The sequence below is a fragment of the Schistocerca americana genome, chromosome 3 (assembly GCF_021461395.2).
Source record: "Schistocerca americana isolate TAMUIC-IGC-003095 chromosome 3, iqSchAmer2.1, whole genome shotgun sequence".
Taxonomy (NCBI): Eukaryota; Metazoa; Arthropoda; class Insecta; order Orthoptera; family Acrididae; genus Schistocerca; species Schistocerca americana.
In genome coordinates, this window is record NC_060121.1 from 752,316,657 (window position 1) to 752,339,508 (window position 22,852).

At 38.1% G+C, this 22,852-nt stretch overlaps 1 protein-coding gene across 1 annotated transcript in view; it reads right to left on the minus strand.

Annotated features, from left to right (window-relative positions):
* LOC124607382 (cytosolic carboxypeptidase Nna1-like) overlaps window positions 1–22,852 on the minus strand; it is a 533,373-nt gene that overhangs the window by 436,007 nt on the left and 74,514 nt on the right. The window contains exons 3-6 of the mRNA XM_047139698.1: window positions 8,842–8,994; window positions 8,020–8,249; window positions 7,650–7,796; window positions 7,428–7,566 (exon numbers count right to left, since the gene is read on the minus strand). Of these exons, the coding sequence (XP_046995654.1) occupies window positions 7,428–7,566; window positions 7,650–7,796; window positions 8,020–8,249; window positions 8,842–8,994 (669 nt within the window). The remainder of the gene's footprint in view (window positions 1–7,427; window positions 7,567–7,649; window positions 7,797–8,019; window positions 8,250–8,841; window positions 8,995–22,852) is intronic.

The following is a 22,852-nucleotide window of genomic DNA, read 5'->3' on the forward strand; positions in this document are numbered from 1 at the left end:
CCACCCGCACACACACACACACACACACACACACACACACACACACACATAGTACACTAGTTTTTACAAGAAACACCTCCATCTGATAACGAGCCTCCAGCTTCTTGAAACAGTTAATGGTACAACAAATCATATCAAATCCTAAAATCTGACTAATTGCATTTGAGATCTACATAAGCTGTCACTGACTCAATATCTACCTTGGACTGTAGCTCGCATCATGTGCTTTCTATTCTTACCCAAACAATATTCTAAGTTCAAACAATGGAAAATCCAGGATATAATGTAACAATATTATGAAAAGGATAGTTGCTATTCACTATATAGTGGAGATGCTGATTGCAAATATGCAGAGCAAAAAAAAGACTGTCACAAAATAAGCTTTCAGTGAACAAGACCTCTGTCAAAATTAGAGGACATACACGCACACACACACATTACCACAGTCTCTGACAGCTGAAGCCAGACTACGAGCAGCAGTGCCTGATGGGAGAGGCAACTGGGAGGTGGTAAGGGGGAAGGGGTGGGGGACAGTGAAGTGCTGGGGAGCCTGCAGGGATGAGATGGAGAGAGGGTAGGGCAGCTAAGCACAGTCGGGAGGTTAGATGGAGGGCACGGAGGAGGGGGTGGGGGGGTGGGGGGGTGGGGGGGGGGGGGAAGGAGAGAAGTAAAAAGACTGGATGCATTGATGGAATAAAGGGTTGTGTAGTGCTGGATTGGGAACTGGGGAGGGCCTAAATGGGTGAGCAAAATGACTAACGAAGGTTGAGGCCAGGAGGGTTATGCGAACATGGGATGAACTGCAGGGAGAGTTCCGACCTCTGCAATTCAGAAAAGCTAGTGTTGGGGGGAAGGATCCATATGGCACAGGCTGTGAAGCAGTCACTGAAATGAAGGATTTCATATTTGGCAGCATACACAGCTACAGGGTGGTCCATTTGTTCCTTGGCCACAGTTTGTTGGTGGCCATTCATGTGGACAGACAGCTTGTTGGCGGTCATGCCCACACAGAATGCAGCACAGTGGATGCAGCTTAGCTTGTAGATCACATGACTGGTTTCAAAGGTAGCCCTGCCTTTGTGGGATAGGTGATGTTCGTGACTGGACTGGGATAAGGCGTGGTAGGAGGATGTGTGGGACATATCATGCATGTAGGTCTATTACAAGGATATGAGCTGTGAGGTAAGGGTTTGGGAGCAGGTGTTGTGTAGAGATTGAAGAGTATATTTTGTAGGTTCGGTGGGAAGGGTGGAAAGGATTGTGGGCAGAACATTTCGTATTTCAGTGTATGATGAGAGGTAGTTGAAACCCTGGTGGAGAATGTAATTCAGTTGCTCCAGTCCTGAATGGTACTGAGTTACAAGGGAAATGCTCCTCTGTGGCTGAACAGTGAGACTTTGGGAGGTGGTGGCTGACTGGAAAGATATGGTACAGGAGATTTGTTTTTGTATAGGGTTGTAAGGATAATAATGGTCTGTAAAGGCCTCAGTGAGACCCTCAGTATACATTGAGAGAGACCACACATCACAGCAGATGTAATGGCCACAGGAGGTTAGGCTGTATGAAGGGACTTCTTGGTATGGAATGGGCGACTGCTGTCGAAGTGTAGGTATTGCTGGTGGTTAGTAGATTTTATATGGATAGAGGTAATGATGTAGCCATCTTTGAGGTGGACGTCAACATCTATGAAGGTGGTTTGTTGGGTTGAGCAGGACCAGATGAAGTGAATGGAGAAGAAGCTGTTGACGTTTTAGAGGAATGTGGATAGGGTGTCCTCACCCTTGATCCAGATTGCAAAGATGTCATCACCTGGTCCCACCCAACCCAACAAGCCACCTTCTAAGATATTGACCTCCACCTCAAAGATGGCTACATCAGTACCTCTGTCCATATCAAACCAACTAACCGCCACCAATAGCTCCACTTCAACAGCAGCCATCCATTTCATACCAAGAAGTTCCTTTCATACAGCCTAGCCACCTGCGCTGTTGCATCTGCTGTGATGAGTGATCCCTCTTTAAATATACCGAGGGTCTTACTGAGGCCTTCACAGACTGTAATTATCCCCTGAACCTTGTAAGAAAACGAATCTCCCTTACCTTATCTTTCTAGTCAGCCACCACCTCCCAAAGTCTTACTGTCCAGCCACAGATGAACAGTCCCCTAATAACTCAGTACCACCCAGGCCTGGAGCAACTGAATTAATTCTACGCCAGGGTCTTGACTACCTGTCTTCATGGCCTGAAATGAGAAATGTCCCTCTTCCCAACTCCTTGCCTCATGACTCACATCCCTGCATTCTTTGTGGGCTTGACAACCAACAAGCCGTCTGTGTGCATGAATGGCCAATATGGATCCTTCCCACTAACACCAGCTTTTCTGAATTGTATAGGTGAGAACTATCCCTGCAACATATCCTATGTTCCTGTAACCATCCTGGCCTTAGTTTTAGTCAGTTATTGTCCACACTCATCTAGACCCTTCCCTTTTCCCATTCCAGCACAACACAGCCCTCTTTTCCACCAATGCACTCAGTCTTTTTACTTCTCTCATTTTCCGCAACTCTCCCTCTCTCCACCGCCCTCCATCTAACCTCCCGGCCACACCTAGCTGCTGTACCCTCTCTCCACCTCATCCCTGCATAATCTCCAGCAATACTTCACCACCACCCCCATCCTTACCCTACTATCCATCCCCCCACCCACCCCAGCCACCCACTTACCCCCTCCCAGTTGCCTCTGCCATCATGCACTGCTGCCGTAGCTCATAGTCTGGCTTCAGCTGCCAGAGACTGTGGTCATGTGTGCATGTGAGTTGTGTTTGCATATGTGTGTGTGTGTGTGTGTGTGTGTGTGTGTGTGTGCATCCGTTGTCTATTTTTTGACAAAGGCCTTCTTGGCCGAAAGTTTATTTTGTGACAGTTTTTGTTATGTCTATCTGGGACTCAGCATCTCTGCTATATGGCGAATATTCTAAGTTCTTCATTTGTGTGGCTGGCCATATTGTTCACAGTTGCTTCACAGTTTTTGAGGATATTTTAATTTCATCTTTGCAACTACAAGAAAATGCTTGTTTTTGTCAACAAATGTGTTTCATTTTATTGAAATAAAACATCATCAGTGATCTGTAAAGGAAAACATTAACAATTTGATTTGGTTTCTAGATTCATAAAGCAGTTCATTAGAAAACTTGTTGACTTTTACTTACGGTATCTCATGCCCGGTTTTTTGCTTACATCAGAAAACGCCATCTGCTTGCAGGTTTTTGGGTTGTTTCTTCACTGTTATTTCTGCCCTAATCCCACACAGCTTTCCAGAGCTGCACATTTCTTGTTAAACACAACACTAAATTGCACTATTACTATTTATTTGTATCTTTAAGGCTACAAATGTATCACGTGTTTTGTGCAGTGTTCAATTTTACTGCCAGTTTTTCTTTGATCTAAAACTGTTCTTTTTTCTGCTATTAAGTTAGGTGTATTATTCCATTTAATTATATTACTATGCATTTATATAATATGTAAGAAAAATGAAAGAGTAGTGATGTAATTAAAAATCTAAATTGTGAGCAGGAGGATAGGTGGATGGGGTGGGGTGGGGGGAGGCAAAATGAGTGAATAGAGAGAACAGGGTAGTGGGATGGTGAGACAGTTGGAGGAAAAGGTCATAAGCAAGAGAGAAAATGATATGGGGAAGGGAGGGGGGCAGGGGGGAGGGGCAGGGGGAGTGATAGAGAGTCAGAGATGGAAAGGCTTTTTCCCCATCTTTCTTTGTGTAATTTTTTTTTAATTTTCCAATATTTATTTGGTCACTGCGTTATGGTTTATTGTGTGTTAATAGTTTGTGCATATGGAAGTTTTCCTGGAAATGGACGTGGTGTCTGTCTTTGCTGATTTTCCTGATGTTCATATCTTTTTCTATAGTGCTTGGTCTATAGTATTCTTGTTTAAGGTTACCCGCAAATGTTGAGTGGTTTGAATTGTATTTCCCTGCACTGAAATGCTCTTTATATCTTGCATCAAATGTCCTGCCAGCAACCCAAATACAGATTGGTTTCACAAGCCCTGCAACTGAGCTGGTAGATACCAGATCGTGTGTATGCATCTGGTTTTGATTTCACTTTACGGAGGTGCTTATTTATTGAATTATTTATTTTGAAGGAAATGTTTATCCCTTGTTTTTTTAACATATTATCTATTTTGTATATGAATGTGTTGTGCTAATTCCTTTTCCTCCAACTCTCTCTTCATAGGTGGAAAAAAATACTTTCCCATCTTTGACTCTCTATCACTCTGCTCCCTCCTGCCATTTCATTTCATTTCATCTCTTGCTCCTCACCTTTTCCTCCAACTCTCTCTTCAAACCACTACCTTGCTCTCACTGCTCACTCATCTTTGCCCTCTCCCCCCCCCCCCCCCCCCCCCCCCCACCACCCTCAACACACCACACCCATCTATCCCCCTAATCACAATTTAGATTTTCAACTCCATCACCACTCCTTCTTTTTCTCTTACATATTAAACAAATACACAGTAAATTAATTAAATGGAATAACACACATATGACAAAATGCAAAAAAAAAAAAAAAAAAATGTTTTAGATCAAAGAAAAAAAAATTGTTTTAGATCAAAGAAAAACTAGAGGTAAAGTTGGTACCACTACACAAAACACGCAATACGTTTTTAGCTAAAAAGGTAGAGATAAACGATAGCAGTGCTAGTTAGTGTTGTGTTTAACATCAAAAGATGCATAGTTCTGCAAAGCAGTGTGGGATTAGGTTATAATCATTAAATCAGTAGTGCCAAATGAAGAAATAACCAACCCACAAACCTGCAAGCAAATGGTATTTCCTGATACAATTGAAAAACTAGGCACGAAATAACATATGTAGAAATCGACATTTTTTTGTAATGAAATGCTCTTCAATTCAGAAAGCAGGTCATGTTGTTAATAAGTTTCATTAAAGAGCAATGATGATGTTTCATTTGAATAAAATGAAACACATTTTGGTAACAAAAACAAACATTTTCTTGTAGCTGCAAAGATGGAATTACAGTATCCTCAGTTTATTCCAAGTGGTGTCCTGCCCACCCTCCACCCTTCTATTTCCCACACCATCTTTCCCACACTAGCCTCCTGCAGCTAGGGAAGCTCTTTCTACAAAAGTGTTTTGATCCATTTTGTGTCCCTCGCTTTGTCTGCTCACTTCATTCCTTGTATCTGATTTCAGTGTATCCATTTCACCCAAGACAAGTACTCAAGTACTCATCACATTCAGGGTGTAGGTAAGAGTAGAAAGTGGTGTGGACTTGTAATTAACAGACGATACTCATGCTTAGGAAAAAGAAACCATATCGGTTTATTTGCTTGCTGCGGGAAGGGGGAGGGGGGGGGGGGTTGGACTACATGGTGAAGACTGACAGGAGGACAAGAGAAGATAACTCAAGTAGCCCCACACCCATCTCAATGAAGAAAGGAAAATGCCAAAGTAAAAAAGCTACGCCATTTAGCATTTGCTCTTGGCAGCAGCGTGCATTCCATCCTGGATTTTCCACTGTTTGACACATACATATTCTAAAGTCTAATATCTCATTGATGCAACCACTCTCTTCTGTCAAATGTTGTTTGTTTCAGTTCCATGTAATTGTCATATCCTATCCTCTCCTCGATGTCTTCCAAATACTTTATCCTATGCCATTGTTTTCCTATCTTTCTTATCACTTGCCATTTAAAATTAACAATGAAACTTTTGTGTTTGATGGCATGCTCAATAACTTTTCTTTTTATTTTTTCCATTTTGTTTTCGAATTTTTTCTCTTCATTAGCATCTCTTATGATTTCCAAGTTGGTTTTTCTTTACATCTAACCCTTTTTTTGTCATTTTCCACTATATACACATTTCAGCAGAATCAAGTTGATTCCATTCCAGTCTCACCACAGTCTAACCTTTACATCCACCGAGCATTGTACTCAATACAAATGATTTTGATAATGGTTTTCTAACATCTATATTTGTATATTTGCTCTCCGAAATGGTTTTCCTTAGTCGTAAATGGTTGTTTTGCCAATGGAATCATTCTCTTCATCACTATTAAGTACCGGTACCTGTTGTTATCTGCGATTACACTACTGAGACAAGAAAAATGTTTCAACTAATCAGTTTTGTTGTCAATATATTTTTTACATTTGTTTTAATTTCTCCCATATTTTTCCATATCATATTTACTTTCAGTTTCTGTTTGTTTACCTCCAATTTCCATAGTTAAAGGATGTCTGACAGGGCTTGTAGAATTCTATTCATTTCTTTTTTGGAGTCAGCAACTATTACAATATCATCAGCAAAGTATATTCACATTCACACCATTGGCTTTTAATCCTTATTTTCTTCTTCATGATTTGTATCGCTTCCTCAATTAAATAAATACAGAGATAGAGGAAAGCCTTGTCAAATTCCTTTTCTGATTCTGGCCTTTTTCTTGACCTTATTGACGTTTATTTTTGTGCTTTGATTCTGATACAGTTGATTAACCATTCTTCTATCTTTCCAGTCTAGATCTACTTTCTTCATAGCTCTAAAGAATAGCTCCCAGTTCACATTCTAAAATGCTTTTTCTAAATCAATGAAGGGAAGAAAGTTCTTCTATTCATATCCATCCTCTCCAATAGCACATAAGGCAAAACTGCTTCTCTTGTTCTCTGCCTCCTCTAAATCAGGAATAGTCTTCTCAAATATATTTATTTACTTCTCCTTTTATACTGCTCTTGACTATATAAATTAGTATTTCAGAGACATGTGACAACACTAACAGTGTTCTATAAATGGTGCACCCAACAGCATTTCCTATTTTAGATATTGTAGTGATTTGTAGTGTGTGAAGTCTTCTGTCATTTTCTCTCTTCTGTATCAGTCATTTATTACTTTAAATAATTGGCCTTTCATGTTTTTCAGCACTGTCATCAATGCTGGTTTATTTTTCTTCTTTGAGATTCAGAAGGGGATGTTCCAGTCTCATGACTGGAGAATCTTGCATTTGTCTTCCACACTCATTGATGCCTTCAATTACATTATTTTCATACTTAAAGTCCTTATGCAGTCAAAACATTACACAAATTTTCAATTACATTTTGTTGCCCACTGACTCACAGACTCATACATACTGTCACACAAACTCATACATACAAATATGCTTGAGAGATTAAGGAACTAAGACAGCATCTAAACTGCTTCTGTGTGCCTCCATTATCATTGACAGTAACATACTTGTGCAAAATATTCTGACTGTAAATTTATAGTAAAACAATATGTTGTTCTCCAAAAAGAAAAGCCAGTAGTACTTTCCTCTAATAGAACTCAGCTGCTGTTTCTCTCACTGGGCTCCAAATGTTATTTCATAGCACTTAAGTTACAATAACACATAGCTGTCTTACCTGGAGTCTGATTAAATAGTCCTGCAGATCGGAGTATGTATATGGGTAGCAGTGTGCCATATAAACTAGGTCATTGTCATAAGGAAATTCTGTTGTGAATGTAAGTGTGTATGTAGGAGCCTGATCTTCTTCCCCATTTCTGAAAATTAAAGAGAACCGCTGATAGATTTTTAGCAGTTAATGAGTGACAAACGCAGTAGTTACTACTGAGATGTAACTCACACTGGATCATTCCTGAAATAAGTGATGTTGTCACCAAATCGTCTCCAACCAATGCCGTTTAATTGAGCATCTTTTGTAGAATACATGAGAGGTTTCATGCCTGCACTATAAAGACTATCTGCTTTTGAAAGATTTACTATTGAGAACCTAGATATTGTAAGGGTAAAATACTTATTTAATTTAAGTATGAAATTTTCTTACATAAGAAACAGAATAATGTTGCCAGTTGCACAATAACTTTATAATACTGTCTCTCACAAATAAACTAGATCACTATAGAAATACTCTGAACATTTTTACATATTTTCTGTGAAGCTGATTTATACAAAGTTATCAAAAACAGACTTTGTTCCTAAATTCAGTAACATACCTGTACATTATGCAGGATCGTGTATTCTCTATTCTGAAGTAGAACCATTGCATGTGTCTATTGGTATACAGGTCAGTACGAAGATAGAGCTCATAGTAAGTGTCTGTAATCTTCACCACTTTTGCTAAATTACCTGATTCGAAACGAGACTCAAATCGTAGTTCATCTGGATTCTCAACAGGACTTGCATCCATAAAGTATTTGCTACCTCCAACACTAGAGCGGCTAAACTGAAATGATGGCACAAGTCAAGTCTCTATGATAATATAAGAAAATACTGTATGAAACTGATATTAAAAAAGAATGAAATATAAAGAAGTGTTCAAGTGGATAACTACACTACTATATGATGCTTACATCAAATGAACCACTATGAAAAATGTTCTTTGAAATAAAATTGTAATCAGACAAAATGCACATAAAGAATAATTTTCACAAATAGGTTTTCTTTCATCAGGAAAAAGGTGGAGGAAATTAGGCTAATCAAGGACTAAGTAGGAGAGTCATCCAAGAGAAATGATTGGTCAACATTTTTACCTATCTGGAATGTTAATTGGGAAATAAATATTTTTATTCTATATTCAAATAAAGAAAACGCAATCTGTTTGAGGAAACCAACACATTTGTCAGCTATCATGTCTACAGTTAGCTTCGAGAGTTGCGTTTTTATTTTTATATGACACAAAATATCATGAAGGAGAATAGGAAAATACTATAATATATATGACCTATTTCTATAGTTCACGTTTAGCTTAAGTTACAACAAAATACCCACATTTTTTCTGTCTATACCTATAGAATATGACAACTGCATTCACTTACATAATTGACAGCACTCATGGGGTAGTATTGAAAGACAACTGTGCCAGACTCTTCTCCAATAGGTTTTGGTTGTACTTCCCTTCCTGTAGGCTGATAATATTGTTCCGGCATTGCAGGTATGTATTCAATATGCTGTACTCTTTCCTCTAATACCTGCACAATGACAAAATACCACAGATGATAACATGAAAAAACATGTGCGCCAAAAGTTATACAATTTATACTCATGTACAATTGAATCACTAACACGTATCATTAAGCAGTACAGTGACAGTTTCTTAATAATAATAATAATAGTAATAATAATATAATAAAATATTAATTTTCCATGATGTCTGTCTCATGTTGCTGCATAATTTTCATTGCCAGAAATCTTTTTTCTTGTTACTGCCCATCAGTATTTTATATTCTCTTATTATACTTGATCATCTTCAGTTATTCTGCTGCCCAAGTAATAAAACTCGTCTGCTACTTCAAGTGTCTCATTCACTAATCTAATTCTCTCTGCATTGCTTGATTTAATTCCTTTACCAAGTTTTAAATTCAATCCCTTTTCCCAATTTCTCCTTGATTTCTTTCACAGCTTGCTCAATGTACAAACCAATTAATGGCAGGGATAGGTTACAACCCTGTCTCACTCCCTTCTCAATGACTGCCCCCTTCTTAGATCCCTTTCTGATTACAACCACAGTTGGGTTTCTGTACAAGTTGTAGAGAATATTTCACTCCCTGTATTTTATTTCTGCTAGCTTTAGAATTTCAAAGAGAATATTCCACTCAACATTGTCACAAGGTTTCTGAAATCTACAAGTGCTATATATTTAGATTTGTCATTCTTAAGCCTGTGTTCTAAGATAACTTTTAAGGACAGTATTAGTTCGTGTATTCCTGTATTTCTCTGGAACTCAAACTAATCGTCCCTGAGGCAGGCTTCAACAGTTTTTCTATTCTTTTATAAATAAATCATGTCCATATTTTCAACCACAACTTACTAAACTTAGGGTTCAGTAATATTCACATCTGCCCTCTGTGATATTAAAATTATTACATTGTCCTTGATGCCTGAGAGTATCTCACCTGTCCCATATATCTTGCATACCAGGTGGAATAGTTTTGTCATGAGTGGCTCTGCCAAGAATGAAAATAATTCTGAGGGAATGTAGTCTGTTCCAATGGTCTCGTTTCAACTTAGGTCTTTCAGTGGTGTGTCACATATTTCTTGCATTATTGCATCCTGTTTTGCGTCCTCATCTGCTTCCACTTTCTTTTCTACAATATTGCCTTCAAGTTCATTTTCCCTGTAAAATTCTTCTATACATTCCTTTTGCCTTTCAGCCTTCCCTCTTTTACTTGTACTGGCTTGCCATCTGAGGTCTTAAAATTCACACTGGTGCTTCATTCATTAACTTTTTTTGTAGGCAGTATCTATATTTCCCATAGTAATGCACACTTCTAAGCTTTTCATTTCTCCTCTTGCCTTTTCCACTATCCAGTATTGCACTTTCTATCAATCTCAGTTTGTTGACATATGTATTCCCTTTGGCCAGCTTCAATTGCAGTATTTTTATATCATCTCCCTTCATCAGTTAAATTCAGTATCACTTATGTTATGCAGGGATTTCTGTAGGGCCTTGTCTTTTCACCTATCTGATACTCTGCTATGTTCACTACCCCTTTTCCCACAGCTATCCATTAGTCATCCACTCTATTACTTTCCTCTGTCTCAGTCAATTACTGCCTAAAGATCCTTCTGATACTTTTCGCACCTTCCGTATATCTCTCAATTTCTTCCGGGTGTATCTCCTTAATTTCCTACATTTCTCCAATTTATTCAGTTGTAATCTGCAGTTCATGACCAATATACACTCCTGGAAATTGAAATAAGAACACTGTGAATTCATTGTCCCAGGAAGGGGAAACTTTATTGACACATTCCTGGGGTCAGATACATCACATGATCACACTGACAGAACCACAGGCACATAGACACAGGCAACAGAGCATGCACAATGTCGGCACTAGTACAGTGTATATCCACCTTTCGCAGCAGGAACGGCTTGCCATGCCATTTCCACCTGGCGCCTCAGTTGGACCAGCGTTCGTGCTGGACGTGCAGACCGCATGAGACGACGCTTCATCCAGTCCCAAACATGCTCAATGGGGGACAGATCCGGAGATCTTGCTGGCCAGGGTAGTTGACTTACACCTTCTAGAGCATGTTGGGTGGCACGGGATACATGCGGACGTGCATTGTCCTGTTGGAACATCAAGTTCCCTTGCCGATCTAGGAATGGTAGAACGATGGGTTCAATGACGGTTTGGATGTACCGTGCACTATTCAGTGTCCCCTCGACGATCACCAGTGGTGTACGACCAGTGTAGGAGATTGCTCCCCACACCATGATGCCGGGTGTTGGCCCTGTGTGCCTCGGTCGTATGCAGTCCTGATTGTGGCGCTCACCTGCACGGCGCCAAACACGCATACGGCCATCATTGTCACCAAGGCAGAAGCGACTCTCATCGCTGAAGACGACACGTCTCCATTCGACCCTCCATTCACGCCTGTCGCGACACCACTGGAGGCGGGCTGCACGATGTTGGGGCGTGAGCGGAAGACGGCCTAATGGTGTGCGGGACCGTAGCCCAGCTTCATGGAGACGGTTGCGAATGGTCCTCGCCGATACCCCAGGAGCAACAGTGTCCCTAATTTGCTGGGAAGTGGCGGTGCGGTCCCCTACGGCACTGCGTAGGATCCTACGGTCTTGGCGTGCATCCGTGCGTCGCTGCGGTCCGGTCCCAGGTCGACGGGCACGTGCACCTTCCGCCGACCACTGGCGACAACATCGATGTACTGTGGAGACCTCACGCCCCACGTGTTGAGCAATTCGGCGGTACGTCCACCCGGCCTCCCGCATGCCCACTATACGCCCTCGCTCAAAGTCCGTCAACTGCACATACGGTTCACGTCCACGCTGTCGCGGCATGCTACCAGTGTTAAAGACTGCGATGGAGCTCCGTATGCCACGGCAAACTGGCTGGCACTGACGGCGGCGGTGCACAAATGCTGCGCAGCTAGCGCCATTCGACGGCCAACACCGCGGTTCCTGGTGTGTCCGCTGTGCCGTGCGTGTGATCATTGCTTGTACAGCCCTCTCGCAGTGTCCGGAGCAAGTATGGTGGGTCTGACACACCGGTGTCAATGTGTTCTTTTTTCCATTTCCAGGAGTGTATTACATTCAGAGTCAACATCGCTTCCTGAAATGTTTTGCAGTTTTCAAATCTGGTTCTGAAAACTCTGTCTCACCATTGTATACTCTATCTGAGACCTTCCTGTGTTTCCAGCCTCTTCCAATTATATTACTGTCCTTCATGATTCTTAAACAAATCTCTGGAAATGGTTAAAATGTGCTCTGCATAAAATTGTAACAGGTTCCTTCCTCTTTGATTTCTTTCCCCCAGTCCATGTTCTCATAATATTTTTCCTTCTCTTCTCTTTCCTCCAACAAATTCCAATCTCTAATCACAATAAAATTTTTGCACCCCTTACCTATCTAATATGTTCTTTTATCTCATCATAAAATCTGCCTTTCTCTTCATCATCTGCAGAACCACTGGGTGTAAAAATATGTACGCTGTGGAGGGTGTTGTTTTTATATCTGTGTAGGCTACAATAATGCATTCACTCGGTCACTCTTAGTATCCCACTTAAATTTGTATTTTCTCATTCATTCTTAGACTTACTCCTGCATGAGACTTTTTCATTTTCTGTTAAGAGACTAGGTTCATCAACCAGAGACTGTGGTCATGTATGTGAGAGTTGTGTTTGCATGACTGCATGTGTGTATGTTGTCTATTCTTGACAAAGGCCTAGTTGGGCAAAAGCTCACTTTACAACAGTCTTTTTGTTGTGCGTATGTGTGACTTAGCATCTCTGCTATATTGTAAGTAGCAACTATCCTTTTCATAATAACATTACATTCCATCCTGGATTTTTCACTGTTTTAAGAAATTACAAATAGTATATATAGACTCCCTGAATGCAGTACTGATTATCTCAGTAATATCACTGGTTTGCTAGTGTTATCTTTATATGCCTGTTCTTTTTCACATGACACGTGCAACCTTTTGGTGCTAGTAAGTGGCACTCGTGGGTTGTAAATTGTCAGTATCAGCACTAGCCAGAGAGTCCTAGAAGTTTGTAACGGGAATTTCCCAACACCCTGTACAATGATCATCAAGGGACAAGCTAAGCTGACAACACTTTTACTATAATTGCTGAAGATCATTCAACATTCTGCATTATCCTACACACTCCAGGCTCAAGCTGAACATAAATGCAGTTGACATGTAGTCTGGAATAATTGTCGACTTCAATAATAATTTTTGAACTTCTTTTTAGTAGTTTAATAAGGGTTTAGACGACTACACCTAATTTTAATCTATGCATTTCTGTTTTTAAAATCTAATCTATTCAGCTGATTAAGGTATCTAACAATCCACATTTTGACCCACAGAACATCAGTTTTGTTTTTTTCTGATGACATCCTCCTGAGATGTCTTGGCTGGAGATCCAAATGGGGGATCATTTTATCGATAAAATATTTTACCTGAGAGGGTGCTATTATCAATAAGCCACACGGTAGTGCATGTCCATGGAAAATGTAGTGTCTTCGCACTTTCAGCCATATGCAGTAGCAACATAGCCTGGCAATGTTGGCAAATGTTACAACACCATATCAGTCAATAATCCAGACTGCAGCAAACTTTATTTATGGAAGACTTTGAACAGAGGTCACTCAAATAGGCTGAGCTTAAACTAAAGGTCTTCTGGTAATACATACATAATAATTTTGTAATGTGGCCCAAGAAGAGGAAGATTTGTCACAATTTTTATATCATTTTAATTGAATTAAAAATATAATCCAATTTATAATGAAAATGGAAAAATGTGGCAGTGTACTATTTTTACATGTCATAGTGTCTATTTAGATGTCTTAGTGAATATAATGACAATATGCAGCCAGTGTAAAAGTAAATCTTGCATCTCTACAAAAAAACATAAATTTTGGTGGTACAAAGAAAGTGTGTGTAAATTGCAAGGATGAGATATCAGAGCTAATTGAATGTATATCCAGTTTACAGTTTACAATCAGCACTCTAAAAGTGGGAAAAAAAACTTCAGTCTGGAAAATATGAGACACTGATGAAGTGAGAAGACTTGGAATCCCTAGAGAAGTGGAAAATAGAGACAAAAGGAAATTAAATTAAGGAAGCAAAAGACCAAAAAACAACTGTGAAACTTTAGTGCTCAAAAACTTCTTTAAGGGCTTTCTGCTGTGGATTCAGAAAACATGTCAGAGAAAGTTGAAAAGTTGGAAAATGAATACAAAAAAGTAAACAAAAAGTTACTCAATGAAACTAGGACAAACACGGAAAATACTTCACCAGAAAATTCAAAAAATAAGTGCACGCACCAGTAATGCCACGGACATCTAGTATACAACCAAGGAAACTTAATCAAAAAATGAATTTTTAGAAAACTTGGAGACTGAAAGAAATTTAGAACATGTGCAACACAAAAATGACACTCATCTAATGAGATTCAGAACTTCAGATACTCTGAATGAAAAAAAATGTAAAATATGAAAAAATCTGTGTGTTAGGTCACACTCACAACCATGACCAAAGTTTAATTATTTAATTGTGTGTATTGGAAATTTTTTATTGCAGCTAATCTGTGATATTTTTTGTTTCATGCACCTGTCTTGTATTAATTCATGATTTCACTTCACTTAGAAAATATTTTATTGGTGAAGGTTTATCTGAATACGGAAGTACTGCTGGTGAAAATGCTCACAACTATGAAAGGTAAATACATTGGTATTTGAAAACTTGCCTTTGCATAGCATTGACATCTTGATGAGTAGTAGTGGAGTAATTTAGACTAGTAATTAATTCAAGGCAAGATTTTCGTAGTTAGTGCTAAGTAGTTAGAACACAGTGAATTTTCCCAGTTATGTGTGTATTAATATTGATACAAAATAGATTTGTTGAGAGAGTTTATTGGGATTTTTGGTGATTGTACACCATAATTATCAGGATAGTATCAATGGCTATCATGTTCATACGGCAATGGTTAGGAGTAGAAGAGGAAGGAGGGATGCCGATAAATTTACAGATCTCAGATCACAAGAAAATTTAACAGATTTTGATGATATTGAAACAGACAGCAGTTAACAGAGTCAATAATCTTGATTCCTCAAACCCACAGTTTTATCCAATAAGGTTGAGGAACACAGAGATTCAGTTGCAAAATCAGACAGAATACCCATCTGGAAGATGGGTTCTGATCTGTTTACAGCTCTTCTAATAAGATTAGTCAAAAACAGGAAGAAAGACCTAAGCGGTTACTCAATGAACTAGCACAGTAATGAGTTGGGTGAAATCAACACAATGTATGAAAGTTTACCAGCCTTAGTTGCTCAGTTAAAATTCGATGTTTCCAAGAGAGACAAACTCAGATTGTAAAGACTATCAAGTCAGTGACTGATAAATTGTTGCACCTTGAAGTAGAAACTGAGGAAAACATAGACAAATATCTAGTTGATCATAGTCGAAAGTGGAAAGATGAGATGTCCAAATGGATCGAAAACAACAATCTGAAATTAACACAAAAGTAAATTTGTAAATAATAGATTTCAGCTATCAGTTGTCCTTCTGAAATTTTATTGGCAGATCTAGATTTCAGCTAGAAACTAGCCATTCTCAATGCACTATAATTTTTGATCAATGCATGTATTCAATGAACTGTGGATGCAGCCTGACCAACAGGCATTACGTGCATTGATCAAAAATGATAGTGCATTGAGAATGGCTAGTTTCTAGCTGAAATCTAGATCTGCCAATAAAATTTCAAAAGGACAACTGATAGCTGAAATCTATTATTTACAAGTCAATATAACAGTCACTGCTTGCAACAGCCTTCTGAATGGAAGGTAACCTGACAAAATTAAATTCCGAAATAGCTTCTGCTATTCAGTCAGCTAATAAAGATTCAGATAAGGATTCACAAGACATGATCAAAGATTTCAAAGCCGATTTCAGCAAATTAAAGACAAAGTAGTACTTGAACTTTCTAAATGGCAGGATGAAATTAACCGAAATACTGAATCACACAAAAGCGACATCTCAGTTAGTAACAGCAAATATCAGGGCATTTTTCTAACTAAGAGGAAGCCGAGCAAAAATGAATCACCTCAGTACATATACGGCAATGAGCATATTATGCTGAGACCTTATTTGCAAAGCACAGATGAGGCAAAAAGTTGCTATCTGTCCCTGTCATTACTAAAACTTGAACAGAGCATTATTAAAAATCGACAGTTCCAGACTTATTCTTCAGGAAAGGATATCCCACATCTAATGGCTTTCGTAACAAGTTTTAGGAACATCTTTCCATGACCATGGAATGAACATCATAAAGTATAGTTTGTTGTGTTGCACATAATTGGCAATGCTGCCTTGTGGGCAAACGAAGTTGTGGATTTGAGTGACACATATGAAGATTTTGAATGCTGATTCATTGCCAAATTTCAGTCTGCTAGCAAACAAGAAAAGTTGAGAAAAGAGGTTTATGGTTCTGACTGCTACAACCCCAAGAAAGGTAGCCTAGGGAAATATTTCTACAGCTACTTTAATAAAACACGGTATTGGGACAAACCTATCTCACCTTGTGAAGTACTGCAAATATTGACAGCCAAGTTACTTGTCAATATTTGAATAAAATTGATTTATGTATCAAATACCAACCTTGAATACTTTTTGTCAATAGCTGACCTCCTTGATTTGAATCAAGTGGAACTCAAACAAATGAACAGGAAGGGGAATAATCAAAATTACGGTGAAAATTCTAGGAAAATAACCACAACCACACTAATGGACATGACCAGAATTGGAACAATAATAATTATAACTGATATAGAAATGGTCATGAAAATGGAACTTTGCCTATCAGCCAGCTCCAGCCACTAATTTTAATCAGAACTTCCAGTCCTGTAACAACCAGAATTCAAACCAATACCAACAACACAACTGTAATAGCCACAAAAGAAAATATAATGGTAACCATAATAATGGAAATCACCACTCTGATAATCAAAACATGAAAAATCAGTGGCACCAAAATTGCAATCAAGGGTCTTGGCAGTCTCTGCTGCTGCTGTAACTACTGAACAGCATTTACGGATGCAACAACAGTTAAGTACCTCAAAATCTTGGTCACAAACCAGTCAGAGCGTATGCATACATTGGAAGACATTACAGAAGAATCTCTTAATGGACAGATCCATACAGAAAACTAAAAATGAGCAATCTTTGCCTTCTGAGGCTTGACACAGAGAATGAGGGATGCGATGATGAAAACCGAGTACTAATGTTGTGATATAACAAAGATATAGCAAAGATCCCAGAAAGTGTAAATCAGGCAAAGAGAATACAGTACAGGCTATGATATTATTATAGATACTGGAGTTGCTACTTCCATGATTTTTTAAGAAGCTCAGTTTAAAAAGTAAGTGTAATGTTACTGGAGATTCTGGGGAGCAGTCACAGAGTGCAAAATTGTAAATACAGGTTGATGTTGTAATCCAGAAGGAAGTACTGAAAAGTACCTTCTTGGTATTGAATAAATAATTGGTTTCTTGTATTTTGAGATGGGATTTACTGTGTGGGAGAACAACTATAATGGACATGAAGGTAGAAATATTAGTTTTAGAAAGTAAAGGTAACAGTATACTGCTGGAACCTCACAATAAGTACTGCCAGCTAACTGACATAAAATGTGACAGTCAAGTGCTACTGAACACTGAAGCTGAATTTAGTTTGTAAGATGCCCATAATCAGAAGGAGGTAGAGATTTCAGACCTTATAAGTATTAAAGAGATTGAATCCATGTATCTTATAATCCACGTATCTTATGGATGAACAACAAAAGGAACTTGGTAATCTGTTGAACAATTACATTAAGGAATTTGGCAATAAGCCTGGTATTATAAAAGGTTACCTGTACCATACGGAGGTTTATCCCACAGCACCTTCTGTCAATCTTCTTACCCTGTATCTTGGTTTAAAAAAGAAGTAATGACCAAAGAGATCCATAAAATGTTTGATTGGCAGATCATCAAACCATCAAATTCTTCATATATCAATCTATTACTCACCATGACCAAGACAGATGGTAGCATTCCCTTGGTTTTGCACACATGGGATATTAACAAAATAATTGTACCTGTCAGGATGTGACCAGAAAACTTAGAGATCAAATGTAGAATTCTACAGAGTGGAATATTTCACCTCCGTGGATTTAAAATATTTGTACTGGCAGATCAAAAAGGTAAAGAATCTAGGAAGTATACAGCTTCATCTTCTCTGGTAGAAGCTATCTGTTTCAAGTATGCTGTCTGGTCCAAACACGAACAGAGGGATTTTTATCACAGCTCTGGATACAGTATTGGCACCAGAGCTGCTTGATAAAGTTACTTTCTATGTAAATGATTTGCTAATTGACAAAGAAATGTGGGAAGAACACCCTGAATTACAAAAAAAAAAAAAAAAAAAAAAAAAAGGATTTGAAAAGTTCATGGAATATGGGGTTACCACGAACATGAATGAAATCTAAATTTGGTAAGAATCAGATTCCAGAATGAGATTTTCACTCTGCAGCGGAGTGTGCGCTGATATGAAACTTCCTGGCAGATTAAAACTGTGTGCCCGACCGAGACTCGAACTCGGGACCTTTGCCTTTCGCGGGCAAGTGCTCTACCAACTGAGCTACCGAAGCACGACTCACGCCCGGTACTCACAGCTTTACTTCCGCCAGTACCTCGTCTCCTACCTTCCAAACTTTACAGAAGCTCTCCTGCGAACCTTGCAGAACCAGCACTCCTGAAAGAAAGGATATTGCAGAGACATGGCTTAGCCACAGCCTGGGGGATGTTTCCAGAATGAGATTTTCACTCTGCAGCGGAGTGTGCGCTGATATGAAACTTCCTGGCAGATTAAAACTGTGTGCCCGACCGAGACTCGACCGAGACCCGAGTTCGAGTGGATCTTTAGAGAATTAAATATGTTTATAAGATCTTATGCTGCAAAACAACAGTCTAAGTGGATCGGTTATGTAACAGGATTTGAAAGTGTTTTTAACAATGTACCTCATTCAGCCTCTAAACATATGACATTTGAGGTAATGTTTGATGAGGTTGGAAAAGAATGAGTGGTTGGATCCACTTCCTGGAGTTCCTGAGCGAGCAGGTAACAAAGATGAACAAATATGCCACATTTTACAGGAACTGTGATGCAGAGCCAATAAGAGAAAATTGCAATATGATAAAAAACTAGGATGAACCATACAGTATAAAATAGGGGAGAAAATTCTTCTTAAAACCATCCTAAAGCACCAAAGCTCTCTATTCCAGACATTATGTCATTCAAGATATTTCTCACAAAGGAAGCTCTCTTACCCAGAAATGAGGAAAATAAAAGGCCTCTTTCCCCATAAGGACATTAAAAGATTTTACAAATAAAGTTGTTTGTTCCTTGTCCTGTGCATAGTGCAGATAGTAATGATGTAGTTTAAGCAAAAAGGGTTTTTTGTGTCAGTTGTTGTTAGATTTAAGTATATGTTCCTTGAAAAAGATTTTATGATGTGTAGTACTTTTAGGTAATTAATTGTTTTTGATGTTCAAAAGCAGTAAAAAAATTTAGTCAAATTGATTTCCATGTGAAATTTTGGCAAGTTTTTGAGGTCTCAGTCCTTAGTTAAAGTTTGAATGCTTATGAACTGCTATCTCGCAGTTGTATATTTAGCTGCTACTACTTAAGTGAATTTTCAGCTGTAATCATGTTGCTTGCAATGATGATTAAATGTTCAATTTAAATTACAGTCTCATTTTGAAATAATAGTGATGGACATTTAATGAGTCTTCAGCTCTATAATTCAATATAATAATGAATTGTATTAATGATTTTCATAACAAGCTGTCATCTCAACCATCAACTCGGTAATGAATTGTTTTAATGATTTTCAAAACAAGCTTAAAGCTCTGTAGAAAACTGATAAATACATAGATTAAATAGCCTCCAGCTATAACTTGATTTCATTTTTATTAACTGTTAATTAATGTTCCTCTAAAGCATGTAAGAGTAATTATATATTATTTCTAATATTCACAATGCATTACTGATCCAAGGGCGCATGTGTTGCACAGACAAGAGTTATGTCTGTTGATGAGTGAAATATAAACTGACTATTTACTCACCAATGTATTTAAAGTCAATAGAAGTCATTTGGATCTAACACATGTTTGAGATGAATATTTTCACTTAACTATATCAAAACTAGTGGTTTTGCTCGCGGTATATTTTCTTATAATGGCTAACTGTGAATATTTGTGTCTGCTAAGCTCTTGACTAAACATGTTAACCTGTCATTGCTTATGCATACTCGACTTTTTCTATACAGAAGCTGGTAACTTTAAATCAGTGTAATCAAATGGGACTATTTCTGCCATGAAACTATGAAATGACTCGCTGATATCCACCAATGCATAAATTGTGACAGAAACTGTTCTTACTGTCATCACAACAATTCACAAGATTTTTAACTCATGGTTGCGCACAAGAACAAATCTCGGTGACATAAAGTAAAGGAACTGTAATCAGTGTTCCTGAAAAATGTATGAGACATGTTTTTACGAAAAACAGAAAGCAGTATATGGACTGTATAGATGATAAGACAAAATGTGAGATACTGTGTAAATCATGAAGTTCACATCTGGAATAACAGAAACTAATACAGAACTCTACTTGTCAATATTTACAATAGTCTCATAATGTGTACAAATGTTTCATGTTCAGGCTACTGGAGTGCTGAAAGCTGTCCAAGAACTCGAGAAAATGATACTGATGGGCTCAGCTCTTAAACTGCCAGCCACAGCCCCAATGGGGTCATGCATCTGTGACCTCAATATTCCAGATCATCAGTCTCTAGCTGCCCAGAAGAAAGATCAAGACAGAACAAATAATGAAAATTGTAAAACAATGCATAAAAAAACTGAAAAATCCTGTATAATAATCTGAAATACTTGTAATATGTAAGGAGCATTTTTAAGATCATACAGTATTAGAATGGAATATTTAATACCTAATAATAATTGAAATTTTATAGTGAGCAATCACCAGTAGACTCAAGTATATGTAAAATGAGATCACTGAATATATGATGTTGTTATGGTGCCTTCGGGACTGAGGCCAGTGATACAATCATTCACTGCTCACAGTTTGGGCGGCAATGTAGCCAGCTTTGATGGTCTTAAGCCATAATTTTAATAAAACATAAACTTTAATTAGTTTAATTGCTATATTTAAGTATTAGTTAAAAAAAATAAATGGAATACAATTCTAAGAAAATAGAGCAGTAAGAATACTCTAGATTAGAATTTGTTTGTTTGTATTAATCTATAAGTAATAGAGACAATAGCATCTCGGTCTCACTTTGTTCAGATCATTCTATTACCTCATTTCAGTTCGATCACCTTGTTTCCTCATTGAGTGTTCACTTTAGTTCAGTGGTAGCTTATGTGAGCGATATGTATCTTGAGTTGTATAAATATATTACAGCAAAAGGATTGACTAACTTTTAATTTCTAAAAATATCCTACCTACATTATGAAGACATAATATGAGGAAAAGTTAACTAAGAGTGTCAGTTTAATTTAAAGTGCAATTCAAAACTAGTTTTGTGAAAAATCAGTTTAATTAACCTTGAATGATTCATTTGGAAACTGTATTGAGACAAGATAACTGTAGGGATTGGAAAAAATTGCATTTTGCAATAAATGCAAAGTAGATGTACTGTAGATGAACTGTAATTGCATTGAATACTGCTAGAAGTCGAGCCTGAACTATGTTGTTAACAATACTCTGCTGACTTCAACAAACATGCACGGTAACCATACCCAAATAATTTGTGTTGTGCATTGCTTGTTTTCTTTTCTTACTTTGAAGTAAGTGAAGTTACTAATCCCAGTCCATCACAGATTTTGATCTTGACCCTTACAACACCGGAAGAGATCCTCGTGACAATGTGTCAGTTCTGCTGTAGGTTGCTATCCAGTGAAATTGTGGTGGAGTTTGTTTCCCCGCACTCCTCTTTTCCCTGGGCCAGTCAAAATTCACATCTGTTTATGCTCACGGCCACCTGTGACAATAGCCTACAGCACTCATCCTCTGCGATATAGTGACATGAAAACAAAATCGGTAACGTTTTTCAATGGTGCCGAAATTCTTCCCCTACCATTAAAATCAAATTTCTGTACCCTCCGTTCTACTACTATGCTAAGTGCCTTGTCTGTTCTATCTGTAGCAATGTCAAGCATGGCTTGTAGGTATACGAAAGCCCACAAAAGGTCGAAATTAGTAATCTGCAGATTTTTTGATCATCAAATTGGGCAGGAAAAGACAAATAACATCCAGAAACACCTTATATCAGAGATGCACTCACTTAATTGGTGGGAAAATTCTGCTGTTTTTCAACAGAAGAATCATTTTTGATAGCTTAAATACAGCCAAATGAAGAAAAGAAAGGCCATTTCGGAAGAAAAAGTTGTTGAAGTTTTAGGAAAAGCAAACATTCCAGCCAAGAAGTTCCCAATCAACTTTTCTTTTAACAGTCAATTTCAAAGAACTAATAATTTGTAGCATGACAACTATTTAAATTTTTGCATCTAATGATTTACAAAGAAAATAGATCCAAATTTTGCAAAAAATTGGTGTGGATTTTGCCAAAAATATATGCTACATTTTCTGGTCCCTAACTACCAGCCTAACATCTCTGGTCACTGTAAAACGTAAGCATTTAAATCAATTTTGCTATGACAATCAAACAATGGAAAATACAGGATGAAATGTAACATTATTGTGAAACAGACAACTTTGCTACGAAAAAGTAGTTTTG